Source organism: Lissotriton helveticus, chromosome 3_2 (assembly GCF_964261635.1).
Source record: "Lissotriton helveticus chromosome 3_2, aLisHel1.1, whole genome shotgun sequence".
NCBI lineage: Eukaryota > Metazoa > Chordata > Amphibia > Caudata > Salamandridae > Lissotriton > Lissotriton helveticus.
Genome location: NC_136062.1, coordinates 25,498,583 through 25,519,622, shown reverse-complemented (window position 1 = coordinate 25,519,622; position 21,040 = coordinate 25,498,583). Strand labels below are relative to the sequence as shown.

At 45.7% G+C, this 21,040-nt stretch overlaps 1 protein-coding gene across 3 annotated transcripts in view; it reads left to right on the top strand.

Moving 5' to 3' along the window:
• Positions 1–21,040, top strand: part of LOC144826433 (transient receptor potential cation channel subfamily M member 7-like) — a 1,864,676-nt gene that overhangs the window by 455,959 nt on the left and 1,387,677 nt on the right. For all 3 annotated transcript variants that reach the window (XM_078684758.1, XM_078684760.1, XM_078684761.1), the window contains exons 6-7: positions 15,533–15,657; positions 15,753–15,924. In XM_078684758.1, the coding sequence (XP_078540884.1) occupies positions 15,533–15,657; positions 15,753–15,924 (297 nt within the window). The remainder of the gene's footprint in view (positions 1–15,532; positions 15,658–15,752; positions 15,925–21,040) is intronic.

Sequence of the window (21,040 nt, the reverse complement as noted above, 5' to 3'; positions counted from 1 at the left end):
TAGCATACAACCAGTAACTACTGGTAAAGGGAAAATACCTCCTACGCCACCCTAAACACTGTAAGGAAATCACGCAGTGAACTAGGACCTTATCATCAGGACCTATGGAAGGAAAACCTATCACCTAAGCAAGTCACATTTAGCAAAGGGAAGGAAACCTAAAATAATCACCTAGGCAAGTAACATTTAGCAAAGGCAATAAAACATCAACATTCCTCTAAGCAGGTCACTTTTAGCAAAGGGAAATAAAAGCACAAGGCATTACCTAAGCAGGTCACTTTTAGCAAAGGTAATGACACAAACAATCCTCTAAGCAGGTCACTTTTAGCAAAGGGAAATAAAAGCACAAGGCATTACCTAAGCAGGTCACTTTTAGCAAAGGTAATGACACAAACAATCCTCTAAGCAGGTCACTTTTAGCAAAGGGGATACAAACATAAAGAATTACCTAAGCAGGTCACTTTTAGCAAAGGTAGAAACAAACATTCCTCTAAGCAGGTCACTTTTAGCAAAGGGGAATAAAAGAACAAAGAATCACCTAAGCAGGTCACTTTTAGGAAAGGTAATAACAAACAATTGCACATGAAACATTAAAACACATTCAGAGGTGCAGGTAGAACATTTGCGCAGGAATCAAATTAGCAGTAAATCATAAATTGCGCAGGGTGCACATGGCACAACACTAGAAATGTCCCCCAGGCCAACTGGCCTCGCAAGGGCTGAAAATGCCCTGAGTCTCAATGTCAGGGGAGGCTGCGCAGGCAGCACAGCACAAAAGCCTAAACGTAGCAACTGTCCACTAAGTGCTGGACAGTTGTAAATAGCAGGTAGGCAAACGTTGGAGCCGCGTGGGCTCAAGAACACAGGTGGGGAGACACAGCGTGGGAGCCTCGGGGCTACAACCAACGAACTGGGCCCCCCAAGAGCCTCTCTGGCTCGCAAAACAAATGTGGGCTCAAGAGCTTCAATGCTCTAAATCAATAAAATGTCCCCAGAGCCTCCTGTGGGCTCGCAATCAATGTGCGCGATGAGCCTCGCTAGGCTCGAAGAACAACTGTGCCCCCACGAGCTTCTCTGGCTCGTAAATCACCTAAGGGCTTAGGCAGGAGCCTTCTCGTGGCTCAATAAACAAAATATGCCCCTCAGAGCCTCGGGGCTCACATGAATGCCACGGAGCCTCTCTGGGCTCGTGACTGCCAATGCCCTCGTGATCGTAGGAGCGGCCCGCTGTCAACCGGGGCCGCCCTAAATAACAAACAGACCCTGCCTCCGCACTCACCGGGTCTCGCTGGGCCTGCGGGCGGGGAAGTACTCTCTCCCGGTCTCCTTTCGCCGGGGCGCCTCTCCAGAAGGCCGGGCAGCGGGCGGGGCTCTCTCCCTCGGGAGAGTCTCGCCGAGGATCCGACGCTGGGCTCCTTCTCGCTCTGCGGCGGCAGGGCGGGACTTCTGGTCGGCCTCCTCGGGGCCGCGCTGTGATTGGCCGGGCAGACTAGCACTTCCGGGTCGCCGCGGGCAGCGCGGCGGCTCGCTTCAGACAGGCAGGCGGGCTCAGAGTATCCGAGGAGGGGGCTCCCTCGTGGTAATTAGGAATCCAAGAACGGGGCAATGCCAGGTGGGCACCGGCCTTTAAATAAAATTATAAAGCGAGGTGGGCACTCGCTATGCCGAAAATCGGCAACACAGAACGGGCAGATGCCGGGTGGGCACCGGCTGCACACGAAGCGCTCCCCAGCACTCAGGGACCACGCACAGCGCTCTCAAGCACCACGAGAAGCGCGCTCAGCGCTAAAAGGAAAATAAAGCGCTCCCAGCGCTACAAGTCAAAATAAGAGCGCTTCCAGGCACAGCAAAGCTCCAGAAAGGTCTGGAGGCAGGCAGAGGGGCAAGGCAGGGCCAGAGCCAGCACACTGGGTCTCCAGGCAGGGAGACAAGCCAAGTGGCAGTCCTCCTGGCCCCAGCAGCAGCAAAGCCCCCTCTGGCAATGATCCAAGAAGAGAAACCCATGTATGGGGACACAGCCCCTTCTTATACTGTGAAATCCTTTGTCTGAAGGTGCAGAGTGGGGGCGGAACCAGTCGCAGCTGGTTCTTGAGTTCTCTGTTTACCTCAACCACCCTCTCTATTCACTGGCAGGGCTTGGATCATTAGACAAACCACAGGGGGGCGGAGCCAGCATTGTGTGGGGAAAACCCAGCCCATCCAGGACCCAGGTGCACTCCTCCCACACATCACTCATGCTGATCTCACACTCACCACCGGGCAGAGCCATCCAGACTTCCTGGAGCCTGGCATGCCAGCCAGCTCCAGCCAATCACGCTCCAGTATCCTCACTGCACACATACATCAATGTCCAGAAGTAGCACTTCCCTTCTAGACACATACATGCCGCATACACCATCTTGCAGCATTCACTCTCACGAGTTCATACATACTAAACTCGAGCCTGCACTCCCCACACATCAGGAACTAACATGGACACTCACATTCCCCATGCATTCCTATGGGAGGGCAGGCCAGCCATACTACACGCACGCACTTTACTCTGGGACACAGGGAAAAAGTGCGCCAAGACCCAGAAATCACTAACACAGGGTCACAAATAAAAGCAAAAAGATTAGGGGTGAACCTGCCCTAAGGCCCAAGTCTAACAGAGGGATGTCTTTCTTGTGGATTTGATGGGTTGGTGGTGTGCTGAGGTGGCAACTTTCTAGGTGGCCCGTGTTTCTGGGGTTTTGTTGTTCCTCCATGTCTTTTTGAGACATCTAAAGGAGAGTCTGGTTTCTTCGAGTGCAGCTTGCTTTCTTGATGTGCCTTCCCGTGGCTTTCTTGAGGAGGGCAAGTGTGTCGGCACAGTTTGTGACCCAGCGGTGGAGGTTGCATGCTGCGGTGTTTGCAACAGATGTAGTCGGTGGTGTGGTGCTGACGAGGGTGGAGGTGGGCTGGTCTTCGTGGACTTTGTTCCAGCTTCTATGGGGGAGGCGGTGGGCGTGCTTGTGTACGGTGGGTTTTTTGAAGGATAAGTGGATGCAGTGGTGATCTGTCCAGCGGTGTTCCATAGTCTGGCAGTAGGAGACGATGTTTCACCCATCTGGAATGGCGGTGGTGATGTCGGGTGCAGAGTTGCCGTTGGTCCAGGTTTCCATGAGGAAAGCGATGTTGGGCAGGTAGGTGTTAACAAGTTCCCAGATTCCTATTTAGGGCTTGTGTAGGGAACTTACGTTGAGGAGGATGCAGTTGAATGGTTTTTGTGTGAGTGGTGATGTCCGGTAGGCTGGGAGATGCTGGTGGGGTACGGAGGTGGGTGAAGGAGCTACGGCAGTGCAGACAGCAGAGGAAGCAGGGCCCCTGTCACTGGTCGCGGTCGGGTCGCACAGATCGACTTTGATTTAGCACGCCAGCAGCACTTCCGCTCTGCATCCCATGTTCAACCAGGATAGGGTAGCTATGTCACGTGGAGATGATAGATCCATGTTTTTGTTTCTCTGATAAGAAGGAGCTGTCAACGAACACTTCAAAGGTCTTTCGAACGTGATGGGGAAATATGTCATCAGAATCCATTAGTTGGTTGTAAATAAAACAATATACATTTTATATTTCTGCCACAGTCCATTTCTTAGTTTGGTTAAAATGATGAACTTGGATTTGTGGTTTATGATCTGGTTATTCAACTATATAAGAAACCTTCCCAATTGTCTTAATCACCTCGAAAAGGCCATGCCAATAAGTAAAGTATTTGTGTTCTGGTGTCAGTAATACCTGTTAACCATTTAGAAAACTCTCTTAGCCTGGTTCCTTTATTATAATATATATATTGTTTGTATTTATCTTTTGCAGCTTTTCATTACCAACTTTCTTGACTTTCTGCATGCAAGATATTGGTTATAGTTAGGGCTCCCGTTTTTACGGATTTATACATATAAATACAGACGGAAATCTATATTTCCTTTGTCTGTATTTATATTTATAAATGGCAAAATACTAACAAATTTTGCCATGCTGCCGTCGGGTATTTTGCTACAGACAGTACACTTGGAATGGAAGATAAGGCGCAATAAGATAAGATAAGGCGAGAGAGGGCACAGAGTAGAAACAAAGGGACACTGACAGACGGAAGCAAAGTGTGGCTGATGGACTTGGAATGCCTGCTGTAGTAGAGGCTTCCCACACTTGCGGGGAGGTAGTATGCTTCCCACACTTGCGCTCCTAGCTTCGCTCGATGCATTGTGAACATTCATGTCACTCTGTCAATTAAAGCCTAAATGGCTCCCACGCAGACTTTCCATTTCATCATTAGCCATTTGCCACATTTACATTTTCTACAGGTGTCAGGCGCCCTGACGAGTGTTGAGGTTTAGATTGCTGTCCTCTGGCTTCACAGCACCCATCCCGTTTCCATTCAGACCAGGCATCTCAGGGCTGTGTTTCTTTTCTTTCGCAAACAGCACCGCAACTGTTTCTGTTTAAATAAAAATAAAAATACGGGCACGTAGCTCCCACCCGTGTCCCATGCAAAAGGCAGCTCTCACAGGGGCTAGACACTGCCCGCAGTCTGGTAAGAAGGGGTGAAATAAACAACAAAGCCTCGTTAACATGTGAATGGTCTTTTTAAAGACCTGTGAAGTACTCAGGTGAGGCTTGTCAGCTTTGTTATCTCACGCAACAAGAAACTCCAGTGAGAGTAAATGGGCACCTCCTGGCCAGGACTGCAGCGGCAGATTCCTTCCAGGAAGAAAACTGGGGTTTAGAGTATGGCCCACTCCTCTGCTGGCTCATGCTGTGGGACCCAGCGAGAGTAAATAGCTGCCTCTGGGAGCTGACTGTGGTGGCGGCTTCCTGCCAGGAAGCACACTGGGGTTTAGTGTATGGCCCCCTTCTTTGCTGCCCCATGCTGCGCGAGCCCCTGTGAGAGTAAATGTGCACCTCGGGCCCTGACTGTGGCTGCAGCTTCCTGTCGTGTAGTACCCTGGGGCTTAGAGTTCGGCCCCCCTTCTTCACTGTCCCCAGCAGTGGGCGCCACGGGCAGTCCATGCAATAGGTACCCCGACCACTTTGTATTTGCTTTCATTTTATTTTTGTCTCGGATTTGGAGCCCCTTTTAAGTTGGCATCACAGCCTGCACTAACTAAATGGAGGGACCACTGCTGCTGGGACCAGGGACCCCTTAGCCTGCTGGTACTCTAGGTCTGTAGCATTGTGGGCATCACAGGCTGTAGCGATTACAATTAGTAAGTGGTAGCGAGGCCTGGAACCGCACGATAGCCTGATGCCAGCTCTGGCACAGTCCCATTTATTCATGTATCAGCCGCTTTCACGTGCACTTCCTTCCTATCTTGGCACCAACATAAAAGTGGCCCTATTATCGAACCATAAACCTTAACAAGCATTGGCATAGCCTATAGGTCTAACCTTTGGGACATTATAAGTGTTTATCCATGCAACAGTTGATGTTGTAGCACCAAGGATATTGTGCTGCATAACTAAATACCTATACGGTCCCAAAGGCGAGACCAAGTGGCTATGGCAATGCTTGTTATTTGTTTACTAGTACAATATAAACTATATTGTACTAGAAAACGAATAAAATTGTCAATTTAAATAAATGTGGAAAAATACAAGCTGTAGCGTGCTCTTTTGCTTGTGGCAAAAATAAATGTGGATAAATACAGAAAAATTGCCCAAAAAATAAATATGGATAAATACAGACAGAAATGGCAAACAAATGTATACCATAAAACCGGGAGCCCTAGTTATAGTACATAGTCCACTAAGATATATCCCTATGACTGCACCTCCCTTTGTTAACAAAGCGCATATAATGAGGTCTGATGTTGTCTATCAGACATGAGATGAAAGGAATACACCCTATCAAAGACTGTGGTGTGCTTCTTAGTGCAACTGGGACCAGTCGTAATGCTTCTAACAAAATGTTAGAAATGGGGTCTCTAGTTGGGAGTGGTTTGCACCTTGTCCAAGTAAGTACTCTCTCTCTAGTCAAGGTAAAGGAGTCACACAGCTAAGATAACCCCTGCTCACACCCTTGGTAGCTTGGCATGAGCAATCATGCTTATCTCAGAGACAATGTGTAAATCATTTGTACATCCTCACAGAGGACACAGTAAAGCCAAATGAGCCCACGCTAGTTTAGAAAACCAAAGTGGTCAATATGTATCTGAATCAAACAAGACCAAAACAACATAAATCCAACAAACACAGGAAAAGATATAAGTTTTCAAAGGTAGAAAAAGTTCAGTTCATTGAAATGTATAGCTGCATCACTTTTAGCACAAAGCAACTTGGATGCATTAAAATTCAAAGATGGTGCGATGCGCAGGGGAGGTAAGGTGCCAGAAAAGGAAAGTGATGGGTCGGTTCCTTTACGGGAGGTGATGCGTCGATCTATAGACATGCAGCTCGGTTCCTTACTGCTGGGCAACATCAAAAAATCGACACACAGGGACGATGCGTCAAAAATCCAGATGTGCTATGTCGATTCCACAGCCATGAAGCAGGCGCTGCGTAGGAGTTGGAGCCATACGTCACAGAAATTGGTGATGCGAGTGCGAAACGCACACTGTGGTGATTCTTCTAATGCACTGCAGCAAACAGCTGGGGTCTGCAGTGAAAGCTGTGGGCGATGCACCGATCAGGAAACACGCTCCAGTGTTGGCAGCGGCAAGGCATCAAAATTTGCAGTGATGTGTCAATAAAACCAGATGTTGTGAGTCAATGTGTGGATTTTCTCCTTCAGTTCACCAGATTCTACTTCCAAGGGCCCAGGAACTGGATTTGTCACCTCTTGGCAAGTCAGGACTCTCAGCAGAAGAGCCCAGACTCTGATAGGTGAAGTCTTTGATGGCCCTGAGACTTCTTAACAGGAGGCAAGCAAACACAAGCCCATGGAGAACCTTATAAGTAGGATACAGAAAGCAAAGTCCAGTCCTTTCACTCCAAGGACAGAAGCAGCAAGCAGCAGGCCAGCCCAACAAAGCAACAGGCAGAGCAGCAGTCCCTCCTACATTACCCAGCTCTTCTTTCTGGCAGACTGTCCTTTAGTCCAGATGTGTTCTGCTTCTGGGGTGTCAGAGGTCCAATATTTCTACCCATTTTTGCCTTTGAGGTAGGCAAACTTCAAACGAAAGACTTTGTAGTGCACAAGACCTTGCCTTTGCCTAACCTGGCTCCAGTCACACTACAGGGGGTGGAGACAGCTTTGTGTAAGGAGAGGCACAGCCCTATTCTGGTGCCATTGACAACCCCTCCCACCACTGTAGCTCAGGAAGGTCCATCAGCCTAGTGATGGGCTATCGGGATATGCAAGGCACACCTCAGCTCGGTTTGTGTGACTTTCTAGAGTGAATGGACAAACAACTCAACTGTCAACCTAACCCAGACGTAGATTGTACAGACCGGCAGAGGCACAGAATGATAAAGTAAGAAAATTCCCACATTCTAACAGTAGCACTTCCAAAAATGCAATCTAAAAACCAACTTCCCTAAAAGATGTATTTTTAAATTGTGAGTTCCGAGACCCCAAACTCCCACTCTCAATCAGTTCCCAATTGGAAGTTACATTTGTAAGATGTTACAAAGTAGCTTAAATGATAACCTATGGGAGAGGTAGGCCTTGCAATAGTGAAAAACTAAATTAGCAGTATTTCACTATTAGGACATGTAAAATAGCACAGCACATGTCCTACCTTTTAAATACATTGCACCCTGCCCACAGAGCTAACTTGGGCCTACCTTAGAGGTGCCTCACATGTAGAAAAAAGGGAAGGCTTGGGCCCTACAAGTGGTTGCACTTCCAAGGTCGACATGACAGTTCAAAACTGCAAACACACACTACAGTAGCAGGTCTGAAATATGTTTGCAGGGCTACCCATGTGGGTGGCACAATCAGTGCTACAGGCCCACTAGTCGAACACACCTGGTGCACTTTACTAGTAACTTCATAGTAAATCAAATATGCCAATCATGGATAAACCAATCACTAATATAATTTACAGATGGAGCACTTGTACTTTAGCACCAGTCAGCAGAGGTAAAGTGCACAAAGTCCTAAAACCAACAAAAACGAAATCCAGCACACAGTCTAATGAAAACCAGGTCAGACGCAAAAAGGCAGGGGAAAAACACGGCAAAGATGCCAGGCCTAACACGCATCTTCACCCCCAGCTGAAAGTGGAGAGAATTATCCAACCTCATGGGAGTTCGTTTCGCTAAGGAAGAAGAGCCTGGACAGACCACAGCGTTAGCGTGTTCTGTGCCAGGGCGGTGTTCCACTTTGACGTTCATTCACCATAGGGAGATTGACCACCTGCACAGTTTTGGGATCTCTCCCCTCATTTGCATCAACCATCTGAGGGGCCGGTGATCTGTCTGAACCCGGATGGGAGTCCCAAACAAGGACGGTCTTAGCATCTTCAGCGCCCAGACCACACCAAATGCTTCCCTTTAAATTACACTCCACCTCTGTTCCTGGGGAAATAACCTCTTACTAATGAAGGCTTTGGGTTAATCTAGGCCCTCTTCATTCAGCTACGATAGCACGGCTCCCAAATTATCATCTGAGGCATCAGTCTGCACCACAAACTCTTTGGAGAAGTCAGGAGCCTTGAGCATGGGCCTTCTTCAGGGTGTCAAAAACGGTCTGGCAAGCGTCAGTCCAGAACACCTGACATGGCAGCTTCCTTGAAGTCAGCTTTGTCACGAGGCAAAAATGGTGCCATACCCTTTGATAAATCTGAGGTAGACAGCAAAAAACACAACACAGAAAGTCAAAAGCAAAAATACATGGGAAAACACGCCAAATATGCCAGGTCTAACACAAATCATTTTATCCTGCAGCTGTCTAAGCATATACTTTGGGATACAATCACATAGTTTGACTGGGTCATCCAGCTGTGGAAGGTATACAGATGTTTTAGGGCTCTTGACCCAAAAAGCAGAATACACATATTGCATTAAATCAGGGATGTAATTGATTTCTTATTGCTCTACAATGTCTTTTTGGATACCAGATCTGGATATACATGGAATAAATAGAACACACATTTGCATCAGTGATTTGTCTTAGAGACAAAATGGGATTGGATACTTTTGAAGATTGTATTATTTACTTCCTGAGAAGGTTGTTTGAATAGGTTGAGGTGGGTGTTTAGCCACTGCACATGAAACTACTTTATCCACTCTCCCTTCTCTAAGTGACAAGTGGATTTCATTCACAATCCATCTATTCTGGTTTTAGGAGACTTGCAGGAACTGCCAAGAGTATTGCTTCTGAGGTCCAGCTGATAATCCTGAAGTAATGTTGCATTTAGTAAAAGACAGCAAAAGAGAACTGACTGAAAGTACATACTTGACACATCCAATAATCTTGCTTTAAGAGAGAACAAATAGATGGGGTGTTAATTTGTGAATCTTTGGTTTATGAAAGCTTTGGCCTAGAAAAGGATGTTGAGAACTTGCACCTTTCTGTGACTATAGAGAGAAGTGGCACCAAAGTTCTTCTTTTGTTTTGGTCCGTGCCTGTGGTAGAGTCTGTAAGTTGTGATGTTTTTTTCAGGAGGTTGTAAAAAGAACAATTGATGGACAGATGCAGAACAATGTCATACATTCAACCCAGTGCAGAGATCTGGGCCTAAATCCATTGTTTTTTTGCTTACCATGCCATTCCAGTTTGGGCCCAGCCATATGCAAATCAGTCTTGACCCTGTGCCCAATGGGAACAGTCCAAAATTATTTACAACAAGGGGTGGTGAGGGACAGAGTCTCTGAATTAAGCAGAATACTCTCACCCAGTCACGAGATCAGGGCTAGATCCAACTTCGTTTTTTAGCTCATTGCACCATCCCAGTTTCAGAACCTGGCTGTATGCAAATTAGTCTCTTCCTGTCCCAGTGCATGATGGGAACAGGGCAAACCAAACTACAAAAGCCAATTCTTACACTGGGAAGGAAACAAGCTTCCGGGGACCGGTTTCTGGCATTACAGCCGTCTTCGGCCCGGCTTGCTTGAATCCTGATGGTGCAATGAGCAAGGGACTCATGTCTGAGTATACCCTTCCACGCCCTTGTTTCCTTTCCAGTAAAGAATTGGCTTGGTAGTTTGGTCTGCCCTGTTCCCATGATGCACTGGGCCAGGGTCAGACTAATTTGCATGTAGCCAGGTTCTGAACTGGGATGGTGCAGTGAGCTAAAAAACGGTGATGGATCAAGCCCTGATCTTTTGACTGGGTAGGAGTGTTCTGCTTAATTCAGATACTCTGTCCATCACCACCCCCTTTTTGAATCGTTTTGGCCACCACAAGTGTGGAAGGGTATGCTCAGATGTGAGTCCCTTGCTCACTGCACCATCAGGATTCAAGCAAGCCGGGCCGAAGACGGCTGTAATGCCAGAAACCGGTCCCCGGAAGCTTGTTTCCTTTCCAGTAAAGAATTGGCTTGGTAGTTTGGTCTGCCCTGTTCCCATGATGCACTGGGCCAGGGTCAGACTAATTTGCATGTAGCCAGGTTCTGAACTGGGATGGTGCAGTGAGCTAAAAAACGGTGATGGATCAAGCCCTGATCTTTTGACTGGGTAGGAGTGTTCTGCTTAATTCAGATACTCTGTCCATCACCACCCCCTTTTTGAATCGTTTTGGCCACCACAAGTGTGGAAGGGTATGCTCAGATGTGAGTCCTTTGCTCACTGCACCATCAGGATTCAAGCAAGCCGGGCCGAAGACGGCTGTAATGCCAGAAACCGGTCCCCGGAAGCTTGTTTCCTTTCCAGTAAAGAATTGGCTTGGTAGTTTGGTCTGCCCTGTTCCCATGATGCACTGGGCCAGGGTCAGACTAATTTGCATGTAGCCAGGTTCTGAACTGGGATGGTGCAGTGAGCTAAAAAACGGTGATGGATCAAGCCCTGATCTTTTGACTGGGTAGGAGTATTCTGCTTAATTCAGATACTCTGTCCATCACCACCCCCTTTTTGAATCGTTTTGGCCACCACAAGTGTGGAAGGGTATGCTCAGATGTGAGTCCCTTGCTCACTGCACCATCAGGATTCAAGCAAGCCGGGCCGAAGACGGCTGTAATGCCAGAAACCGGTCCCCGGAAGCTTGTTTCCTTTCCAGTAAAGAATTGGCTTGGTAGTTTGGTCTGCCCTGTTCCCATGATGCACTGGGCCAGGGTCAGACTAATTTGCATGTAGCCAGGTTCTGAACTGGGATGGTGCAGTGAGCTAAAAAACGGTGATGGATCAAGCCCTGATCTTTTGACTGGGTAGGAGTGTTCTGCTTAATTCAGATACTCTGTCCATCACCACCCCCCTTTTTGAATCGTTTCGGCCACCACAAGTGTGGAAGGGTATGCTCAGATGTGAGTCCCTTGCTCACTGCACCATCAGGATTCAAGCAAGCCGGGCCGAAGACGGCTGTAATGCCAGAAACCGGTCCCCGGAAGCTTGTTTCCTTTCCAGTAAAGAATTGGCTTGGTAGTTTGGTCTGCCCTGTTCCCATGATGCACTGGGCCAGGGTCAGACTAATTTGCATGTAGCCAGGTTCTGAACTGGGATGGTGCAGTGAGCTAAAAAACGGTGATGGATCAAGCCCTGATCTTTTGACTGGGTAGGAGTGTTCTGCTTAATTCAGATACTCTGTCCATCACCACCCCCCTTTTTGAATCGTTTCGGCCACCACAAGTGTGGAAGGGTATGCTCAGATGTGAGTCCCTTGCTCACTGCACCATCAGGATTCAAGCAAGCCGGGCCGAAGACGGCTGTAATGCCAGAAACCGGTCCCCGGAAGCTTGTTTCCTTTCCAGTAAAGAATTGGCTTGGTAGTTTGGTCTGCCCTGTTCCCATGATGCACTGGGCCAGGGTCAGACTAATTTGCATGTAGCCAGGTTCTGAACTGGGATGGTGCAGTGAGCTAAAAAACGGTGATGGATCAAGCCCTGATCTTTTGACTGGGTAGGAGTGTTCTGCTTAATTCAGATACTCTGTCCATCACCACCCCCTTTTTGAATCAATGGGAACAGTCCAGCCCGAACTGCCAGGCCAGGTCCTCCCTGGACTGGAAACAAGCATCCTAGGACCGGTTTCGGACTTTCACCCCTCATCAGCCAGGATAGCTTGACTCCAGTGGCATGGAGAGCACGGGACCCATGTCTGGGCATACCCGTCCCACTCGGGTGACAAATGCAAAAAGAACAAATGATGGACAGAATGCAGAAAAATTTCATATATTCACCCCAGTGCAGAGATTCTGGGCCTAAATCCATCATTTTTTTGCTCTCCATGCCATTCCAGTTTGAACATAGCCATATCCAAATCAGTCTTGACCATGTGCCCAATGGGAACAGTGCAGCCCGAACTGCCAGGCCAGTTCGGGCTGGACTGTTCCAAGCATCCTAGGACCGGTTTTGTGCTTTCAGCCCTAATCAGCAAGGATAGCTTGCAGGGCCGGACTGAAAACGAAAACCGGCTCTGGCAAAGTGCTCGGCCGGCCCCCTGGGGGTGTGACTGAGCTCTTTGCCGGGGCCGGTTTTCGGACGTTTTTGGTACAGGACCGAGTTTGCAGTTACGGCCCTGTAACAAAAACGGCCCCCAGGGCCCAAAAACGGCCCCCACCCTTGTGGCGCACCGGGGGATTGCCTGGTGCCCGCAACGGCCAGTCCGGGCCTGATAGCTTGACTCCAGTGGCATGTAGAGCACGGGTTATTCAGGAGGTTGACCATACCTATGGAGGAACTATAAAATAAATATTGAGTATGAATACAGAAGTTGGCTAGAATAAATACTTGAAGGTGCAAAAAGAGGGAGGAGATCTAGACATGAGTGTATGTGTCAGCTGAAGAATGGACAGATATGGGATGAGATTGATTCACATGTTGCCTCACTAAGATGCTGTGCTGCAAATTGAAAGACTTTTGATTTCTAAGATTTCTTTATAACCAGTGACACTGGTGATGTAATGATAGTGCTCATGCAAACCAAACCTAGGTAGGGAGCAGTTAAAGATGAGTTACAGTCCTGGAATATGAATCAAGAAGACTTGCCTACAGGGAAACTAATTTTAGACTGACATGCAGTTGCCTTTTTGGGAGTAACCCCAACTTTGGTCCACCCTAAATCCATAGTACAAACGACATTTTGAGGCACATAATGATACTTGAAGAAGTAAAATGTTTATTCTTTCACTGTTCAAATTTGTTTTGTTGGAAGTATATTTCACTGAGGTCTATTAATAGTAACTTGCCACATAACTATGTTGTTTCTTCAGGGCAAAAACAACTTTTACATAGTTGAAGTCTCACATATAAGAGGTTTAAGAATGCTCTCTGACTTGTTTTTTTACATTCCTTGCAGCAGTTAAACTAGTATTTACTTTTGGACTAACTTAGGCCAGGTTTTGAGTCTTCAATGCAGCAACGAAGCCAAACAGTTGATTGAGACTCTGATAATTATGGAGAATCTTAGCAAAGTCTGCACCAAATATCACATGGAGATGCTTCACCCATATGGGAGCATCATGTTGAAAACGGATCTGCATAGATACGTGGTTCTCCTAGAGACAGACATCATGCCAAAGACGGTCAGACAGGCCAGCTCACTTTACAAATCTGGCTCATTCTCCCACTCCTGGCTAAAATCGGAATGGGCCACAACTGCTTGACCACAGGTGGGTTTGTTAGTTGTCCACATTCAGAACTCCATTGCCCTTGGATGCACCCAGCGTCTTTATGGGACTTTGCAACAGGTGTCAGGTGCACAGACTTAGCGAGATGGGTGTCATAGGGTGCAAGAGTCAGTTCCATCACACATCTTAGGCGTCTGTCATCATTTAGCTTCAGAAAACACTCGTTTTATGGAGATAATTTGTTATTTAGCCCCTAGGGTCTGATCCAGATGCACCTGATCTGGGTAGACGTTGACCATTCAGATGTCACGGTGGCTGCAGGAGTAGCTAATGTTTACATTTTTAAGTATACAGCAGTAACAACTCAATCATGTCTTCACCTAAAACAGCTGCCTCCACGTGCTCCAGCAGCCACCAATCTCTCCTATTCCTTCTCAGTTGCTCTTTCATTCTAGTTCACTCACACATCACCTCACTCTGAACTCATGGGAGAGTGAAACACAAGGCTCAGAGGAGCTCCTGTTTCTTCTTCTCCTGGAAGCTGACAATAGTTTTAATTCCCGGTAGTAAACTAAAGTGTTTAGAGTTTTCCAAGGTTCGATGACCGGACCCCAAGGCAGAAGGCATGCTGGAAACTGACAGATGACTGTATGGATGGGAAACTAAATGCTCCTTTCTTGAAAACACAGGAGAGGACCTAAAAGTCATAATGCTCATAGAGCTGAATGAAACCTTAAAACCCCCTCCAAAAGAGAAGTGGGACTCCATGAATACAGTTTGTTTTACCACGAGCTCCGGCTATCCTTTAGAGGGACGTATGGAATGATCAAGAGGGTCAAACCAGACTGGAGATACAGAATGTTTGAGGCAGTGCCTGTTTTTTTTTTTTTTTTTAATTTATCGAAGTATGAACCCCCTGCGAAGAGTGTGTTTAGCACAATACTTATCCACTTTGACCACTTGTGGTTCACAGTTTACACATCTCGGTTTGGAGTTTTTTAGTTTGTTTGTCAATTATTCCTGCAAACTCCTTTATGAGGGTTATGGGATTAAAGAACGGTAGGACAGAGATGGTGGTCATTAATTCTCAAAGTCAGTCTGAGATGAGACCTGTTCATCTGTCCACGTATCTCCTCACACAGTTCTACACCTATATTGTAGGAGAGGTATAACCGTGTTGGGACCTTTGTAAAGTTTTCTGGTCACGGGCAGAATCCGATTGGGTTTTCGAATGTAAATGGAATCTTTCCAACTTAATGACAATTTAACCTGGTACCATTCTTATGTAATACAATGGTGAGCGATCATATTCCCATTGTATAGTCCAAGTGAGTGCACTTAAATGCCACATGAAGAAAAAAAGGGGCCGGGTATTCTTCCCAGCAAAAGGGATGTAGATAGAATTGATCCATGCTGATGAATTGCATAATATTTATGATGTTTGTAAACATGGGCTATTGGTCAGGTCTTGAACAAGGCTCCTTTTTCCTAGGCGTTTATCCTCATCATGAAGTCGGAGGGTCACTGTACAGAAGTCTACACTGTGGGCTATGCCGAGACTGCATGTGTTATGGGTTCGCTTACAGGAGTAGAGGCTGTAACATTCATTACTCATAGTAGTTTTACAGAACCATATGGTGGGCCAGGAAGACTATGGGACCCCAGGCAACTTATCCCCGGTAATGCGAGAGGCACAGGACACCCACCAGTCATTGTAGCCCCATGGAATTGAAATGGGGGTGCTTTTCCCAGGAAGTGGAGATGAATCAGAAGGCATCTTTACACTCTTATCCAGTTTATTTTGTTGAATGTATTTTATGCCTTTGCACCTAAACCTATCCCTGAATGTTGCTTGATATTCATTTGGTTCTGAACTTACTCTGCAATAATGTGCCTTCTGTGTGTGAACAGGTGCTGCAAAACATGTTGGAGATGCCCTCAACGAACACGCCTCCAAACTGTCCCACAAGATCTGTGCGATTGGAATAGCTCCCTGGGGAGTTGTAGAAAACCGGGATGATTTAATTGGCAGAAATGTAAGATCAATATTCCACTACTTTTCAAAATACTTCCTTTTTTTTTCTTTCTCCAGTGCCAGAATTTATATCCTGATGGCATGTATTTTACACAGGTTGTTGCTCCCTACCAAACCTTGCTAAAACCAATGAGCAAACTGAGCATCCTGAACAATGTCCACTCACATTTCCTTCTGGTTGATGATGGTACAGTGGGAAAATATGGAGCAGAAGTCAACCTACGGAGAAACCTGGAAAAAACCGTCAGTCTGCAACAAATACATGCAAGTAAGTTCATCACTAGCTCACGTGTGGCATTCTTGGCCACTGCTTGAAATGTGAAAACTTGAGTTATTGTCCGTCCTGAGATAGTCCTCCATTCTCAATCAAGGATATTAGGATAAAAATGTCTTAAAAGCCAATTTTGTTCTAAAATTTTACAACAAATTTTCAAAATGTGAAATGGGTTGGAGTATTGGGGTACAGTTGCTTTAAGTAAGAGAGTCAGTGAATCCTTTCATTACAGGGATGCCACACACAGGCATCATTCACAATTGGCTTTCATGTTCACATTTCAGGATATTTCACAAATTTGCTAGAGAACAAAAATGGTTGGTTGCTTTATGTGAAACTGACCAAATCGTGTGATCCCAGGCTTATCAATTCCTTGTGACTCAATCCCCTTATATGATAAAAAAAATTCAGGGCATATTCATTACCTGTGAAGACTAACTATTCCTACCTAACCACAGTACTGATAAAGTGCGGCATCTGCCCTGAGCAACTGAATTCATCAGAGATCTCAGTACTTGGATGGAACGTGAAATAGCTGCATGATACTGTAGAGGGTGCTAACTGTTTTGAATAGTGGCTGATTGTGCATTTCTATTAGGATTTCTGTGTCTGCGAAGAACTGACCATTTTTTGCGCTCTTCAGAGTATGGTAAGATTCGGGTACTGTATCCCAAACCTGATCTTTATTAGTTGGTTTTCTTAAGGCTTCCTTAAAGCTTCCAAAATGCGCATGTATTCTAATGGTAGCATAAGGCTAAATACATATTTAGATAATTTATTTAGAACAATTTAACTGTTATCAAAAAAAAATCATAGGATACCCAAGCCTTTGTGCTCCTGGGATCAGGGATGCGGCAGTTACAAAGGTAAACATTTTCAGAGTTCTGCAAGTGGATAGCCAGGTTTCCCACAAGCTCCCTCTCAATTGGCATCAATCCTTTTGGAAACTATGGCCAATCAGATGTACGGCTGCCCTCCATGTACTGTTTCTGCAAGCTTTATTTTAGCCACCATTGGTGAGCCCTGGGAGCAGGTCTAAGATATTGCTTGTGATTCTTACTTCTACATGGTTACTATGTCATCGCTTCCCTCTCTTTTACAGATGCCTCGTTTTCTGTGAATGTCTACCTTATCAAGGTGTTTCACTTGATAAGGTAGACCACTCAGCATACCTCACCATCTGCCTGCAGATTCCCCATGACAGAGTGCGAGAGAAGTGTCCAAGTACAGGGTCCCTTGATTTGGACTTTCCAGTGCGTGGCCTCAAGCACATGCATCCCTCGCGAGATTCAGTAAGCTTTGCAGTCAGCCTCCAGGGCAGTTTGGCCCTTTATCCTTCTGGGATTTCCCTGTGGGACTGGTGCCATTGGTGGTTCGGTTTTGAAGGCCTAGGGCCTCTGCTGGCACCCCTGTCCTTTCTCCAGCTCCCTAATGTTAATTACAGCAAGCACACCGAGGGTTACAGAAGAGAAAGAAATAGTGTGAGAGAGCTGAAGAATGGTAAACAACCTTTACAACGAAACTTTTACAATGCACTGCCATTACAACGCGGTCATTACAACGCAAACAATTACAACGCATTGCGCTGGGGGGCACTCTGGGATAGGGAATAAGTTTAATTTACTATCCAACACCTTCCCTAGTGTCTGGAGTTGGAATAGTAAATTAAACTATTCACTATCCAACACCCAAAAGCACTATGCGTTGTAATGGATTGCGATGTAAAAAAAACGCGTTGTAATAGCCTGCGTTGTAACGTCATACATCCCTGAAGAATGGATGGAAAAGATATGAAATGCAGGGAGGAATAGAGTTTAACATGTTTTGCCATGACTGCTTTCAATTCCCAATTCGGTACTGTACGTGTCTTGGTAATCTCTAATCATAAGAAAAGTGCCACATGCACATTCTGCTTTTTTTCATGTCCGTTACTGTAAGTTTTACACCCAATGAAGGCAATGGAAACATACTATCGTCAGTGGCATGCACCGTCACAATAGTAAAAAACAAGTTACCTTTACACTGTGGTTCAGCTGTATTGATATCTTTCATAGATTCAGATGCTTGAATCTTGCCCGTTGTCGAGGTGGGAAGCCCACAGTAATTATAGTAAATTGTGCACAGCATTATACAGTAAAACTTAAACCAGTGACAGAACCACATTTCAGTCAAGCAGAGAGCGGCTTCTGAATCATCTTTCCCATCCAGAGTCAGCACACCTCCGATTTCAGAGCGCAAGTGTGTAGGATATAATCATATAAATACATACGTTAATCAATGTAGTGCGCATCTGAACAAGGAGGTGGGAGGGTTGCATGTGAATCTATGAAAGATATCAATACTGGAGAACCAGAATGTACAGGTAAGTAATTTGCCTTTTTTCTGCAGTATTGAATTCTTCATAGATTCACATGCTTAAATCGGGGTAGTAAGCAGTAACAAACTACATCCAATATACATAACCTGCGAAGGTGAGAAATATGCCATGTGTGATGTAATTGCGATTCTCCCATTAACATGACCAGAGAATCTGGATTTCATTAAAGACACGAAGATTAACATTATGCATTATTCTTTTAATGCAGTGTCACAAGCAGCTGCACTTACATCATAAAATAGAAAGATCTAGACTGCAGTGACAACACATGAACAATAAAGGGCATGAGCAACAACAGAGCTGCCACTTTTAAATGAAACGAAGCAAAAGAAAGTTCGTAAAATTGAGGAGCAACTTGGTCCAGAGAGCGAAGGAGAAATGAAGGTCCGAAGCAGGAAACAAAGAGAAGAGTACTCCATGAGAAGAGGACGATCCATTAGGTTGAGTTATCTGAAAAGAGAATGAAAAATTAAAAGGGTTGAAAAACCTTTGCATCAAAGACAAAATGCATATTGTAAACCGTAAAGGAACAAGTCCGACAAACATATGAATGCAAATAATCAATAACATATAAATAGATACTCCGTCCAAGGGAGGGATGGGTGTAATAATGTTAGCCTCCGTGTCTTTAATGAAATCCAGATTCTCTGGTCATGTTAATAGGAGAATCGCAATTTCATTACAAGATAGGAGGCTACATTATCCATGTTTATAGCCTTGAAGATCAACATCGGACATGTGTACAATAGGTTTACAATAATGACGAGCAAAGGTGGAGGCATTTGACCAATCAGCAGCTTTAAGGATATCGTCTAACTTACCACAAGACCAGAAAGACTTGCTAGCCATAACACCTCTTAGAGACTGGGCTTGAAATTTAGAAAGGTCAATACCAGCGAAGTTCATAACTAAATTGACCCATCTAGCGATAGAGCAGGAAGATACTGGTTTAAAGAGTTTAACAAAGGAAATGAGAAGTTGATTAGCGTCATGAGGGCGAAGGTCTCTCATTCTGTAATCGTTATCTTTCATACAATCAACAACACAGTTTTTTGCAGTAATCGAAACGAGGACAAAAAATAAAATCTGACATAGTCTTAGTCCTCCTAAGGATTTCAAACTTGACACCAAACATGTCATAACTTCTATAAGAAATATCAAGAGATTTAACATCAGACACCCTACAACAAGAAATTAAACATAAGACAGTGGCAAGTTTAATGGAAAGACATTTCCTATTAAGAAGGGAATTATCAGGCCATGAACAAAAAAGATCAAGGATAAGTTTAACATCCAACAAGAATTGGTATTTGGGTCTAGGAGGTCTTCTTAGTCTAACACTTTTCAGTACTCTACAAATGATAACATTCTTACCTACCGTCTTACAGTTGACGAGAGAATGACCACAGAGATAACAGATCTGTAGCAATTAATGGATCTATAGGAGAGGCCATTGTCAAATAATTCAACGAGGAAATTGTCTATGTTGACGATAGGAGCCTCCACGGGATCCAGGCTCCTCTCCATGCACCAACTAAACCATTTTCTCCAGGTGTTGTTGTACCTGTAATGTGTCCCTGGTGCCCAGGACTCTCCGAGGAGAGAGAGAGCTGATGACGAGAGTCCAGACAACTTGTTAGATTGCCTGACACTTTCCAAGCAAGAAGGTTCAAACTCCCTGAAAGTATTAGGTGGTGATCTTCTCCGTTTGCAACCAGACCTTTGGTTTCGGGGATTAGGAAGGGGATGTCGCACGACAGTTCAAGGGTTGTCGGGAACCACGCTTGAGAAGGCCAGAAGGGAGTTATCAGGACCAGGGAGCACTGGTCTTGTCTCACTTTCTGAAGGACCCTCTGAATCATGGCAAAGGGAGGAAAGGCGTACGGCTGAAGGTGAGACCAAGGTTGGAGGAAGGCGTTCACTGCAAGAGCGCCTGGGGCTAGCATCCAGCTGAAGTATTTCGGTAGTTGGAAGGTCAATCTGCTTGCAAAAAGGTCTACATCGAAAGGGCCCAAAAAGTGAAAGAAGGAATTGAAAACGTTCACATTGAGTTTCCAATCGCTGAAGTCTAAAAGGAATCTCGAATTCCAATCTGCGGAAAGATTGGACTTTCCGGGGAGATATTCCGCTTTTTTGTTCTAAACAAAACATCCAGAGTTTTTTGTCTAAATCGGAGAGGTCTACAGATCTGTCCCGCCAAGACGGTTGATATAAGAGACTGCGGAGATGTTGTCCATTTTCAGGACAACAGATCTGCCCTGAAGAGAGTGTCTGAAACTCATCAGGGCGTATAAGCCGGCAGTCAGTTCCAAGAAGTTTATGTGGTGGGAAGACTCCGCCTGAGACCAAACACCGCCCGTGTTTTGGTCGAGGAAGCGGGCGCCCCAACCATGAAGGCTGGCATCTGATTCCAAGACGAAGACGGGGGTCGAGCCGAAGATGGCTCTTCCATTCCATGCATCCAAATTGTCCAGCCACCCAGATAGTTCTGATTTGGCCTGTTGATCTAGGGTTACAAGGTCTCCTTACCAAAGACCAGATCTGAGAGCTTTGGCTTTCACTCTCTGGAGGGCACGGTAATTCAGTGGTCCCGGAAAGATGGCTTGAATGCAAGAAGAGAGTAAGCCCAGAACTTTGGCTAATTCCCGAAGAGTAAGAGATTGCTGTTTTAGGACAAACCTGATTTCTTTCCGAATCTTGGCGATCTTCTTGTTGGGAAGAAGAATACATTTT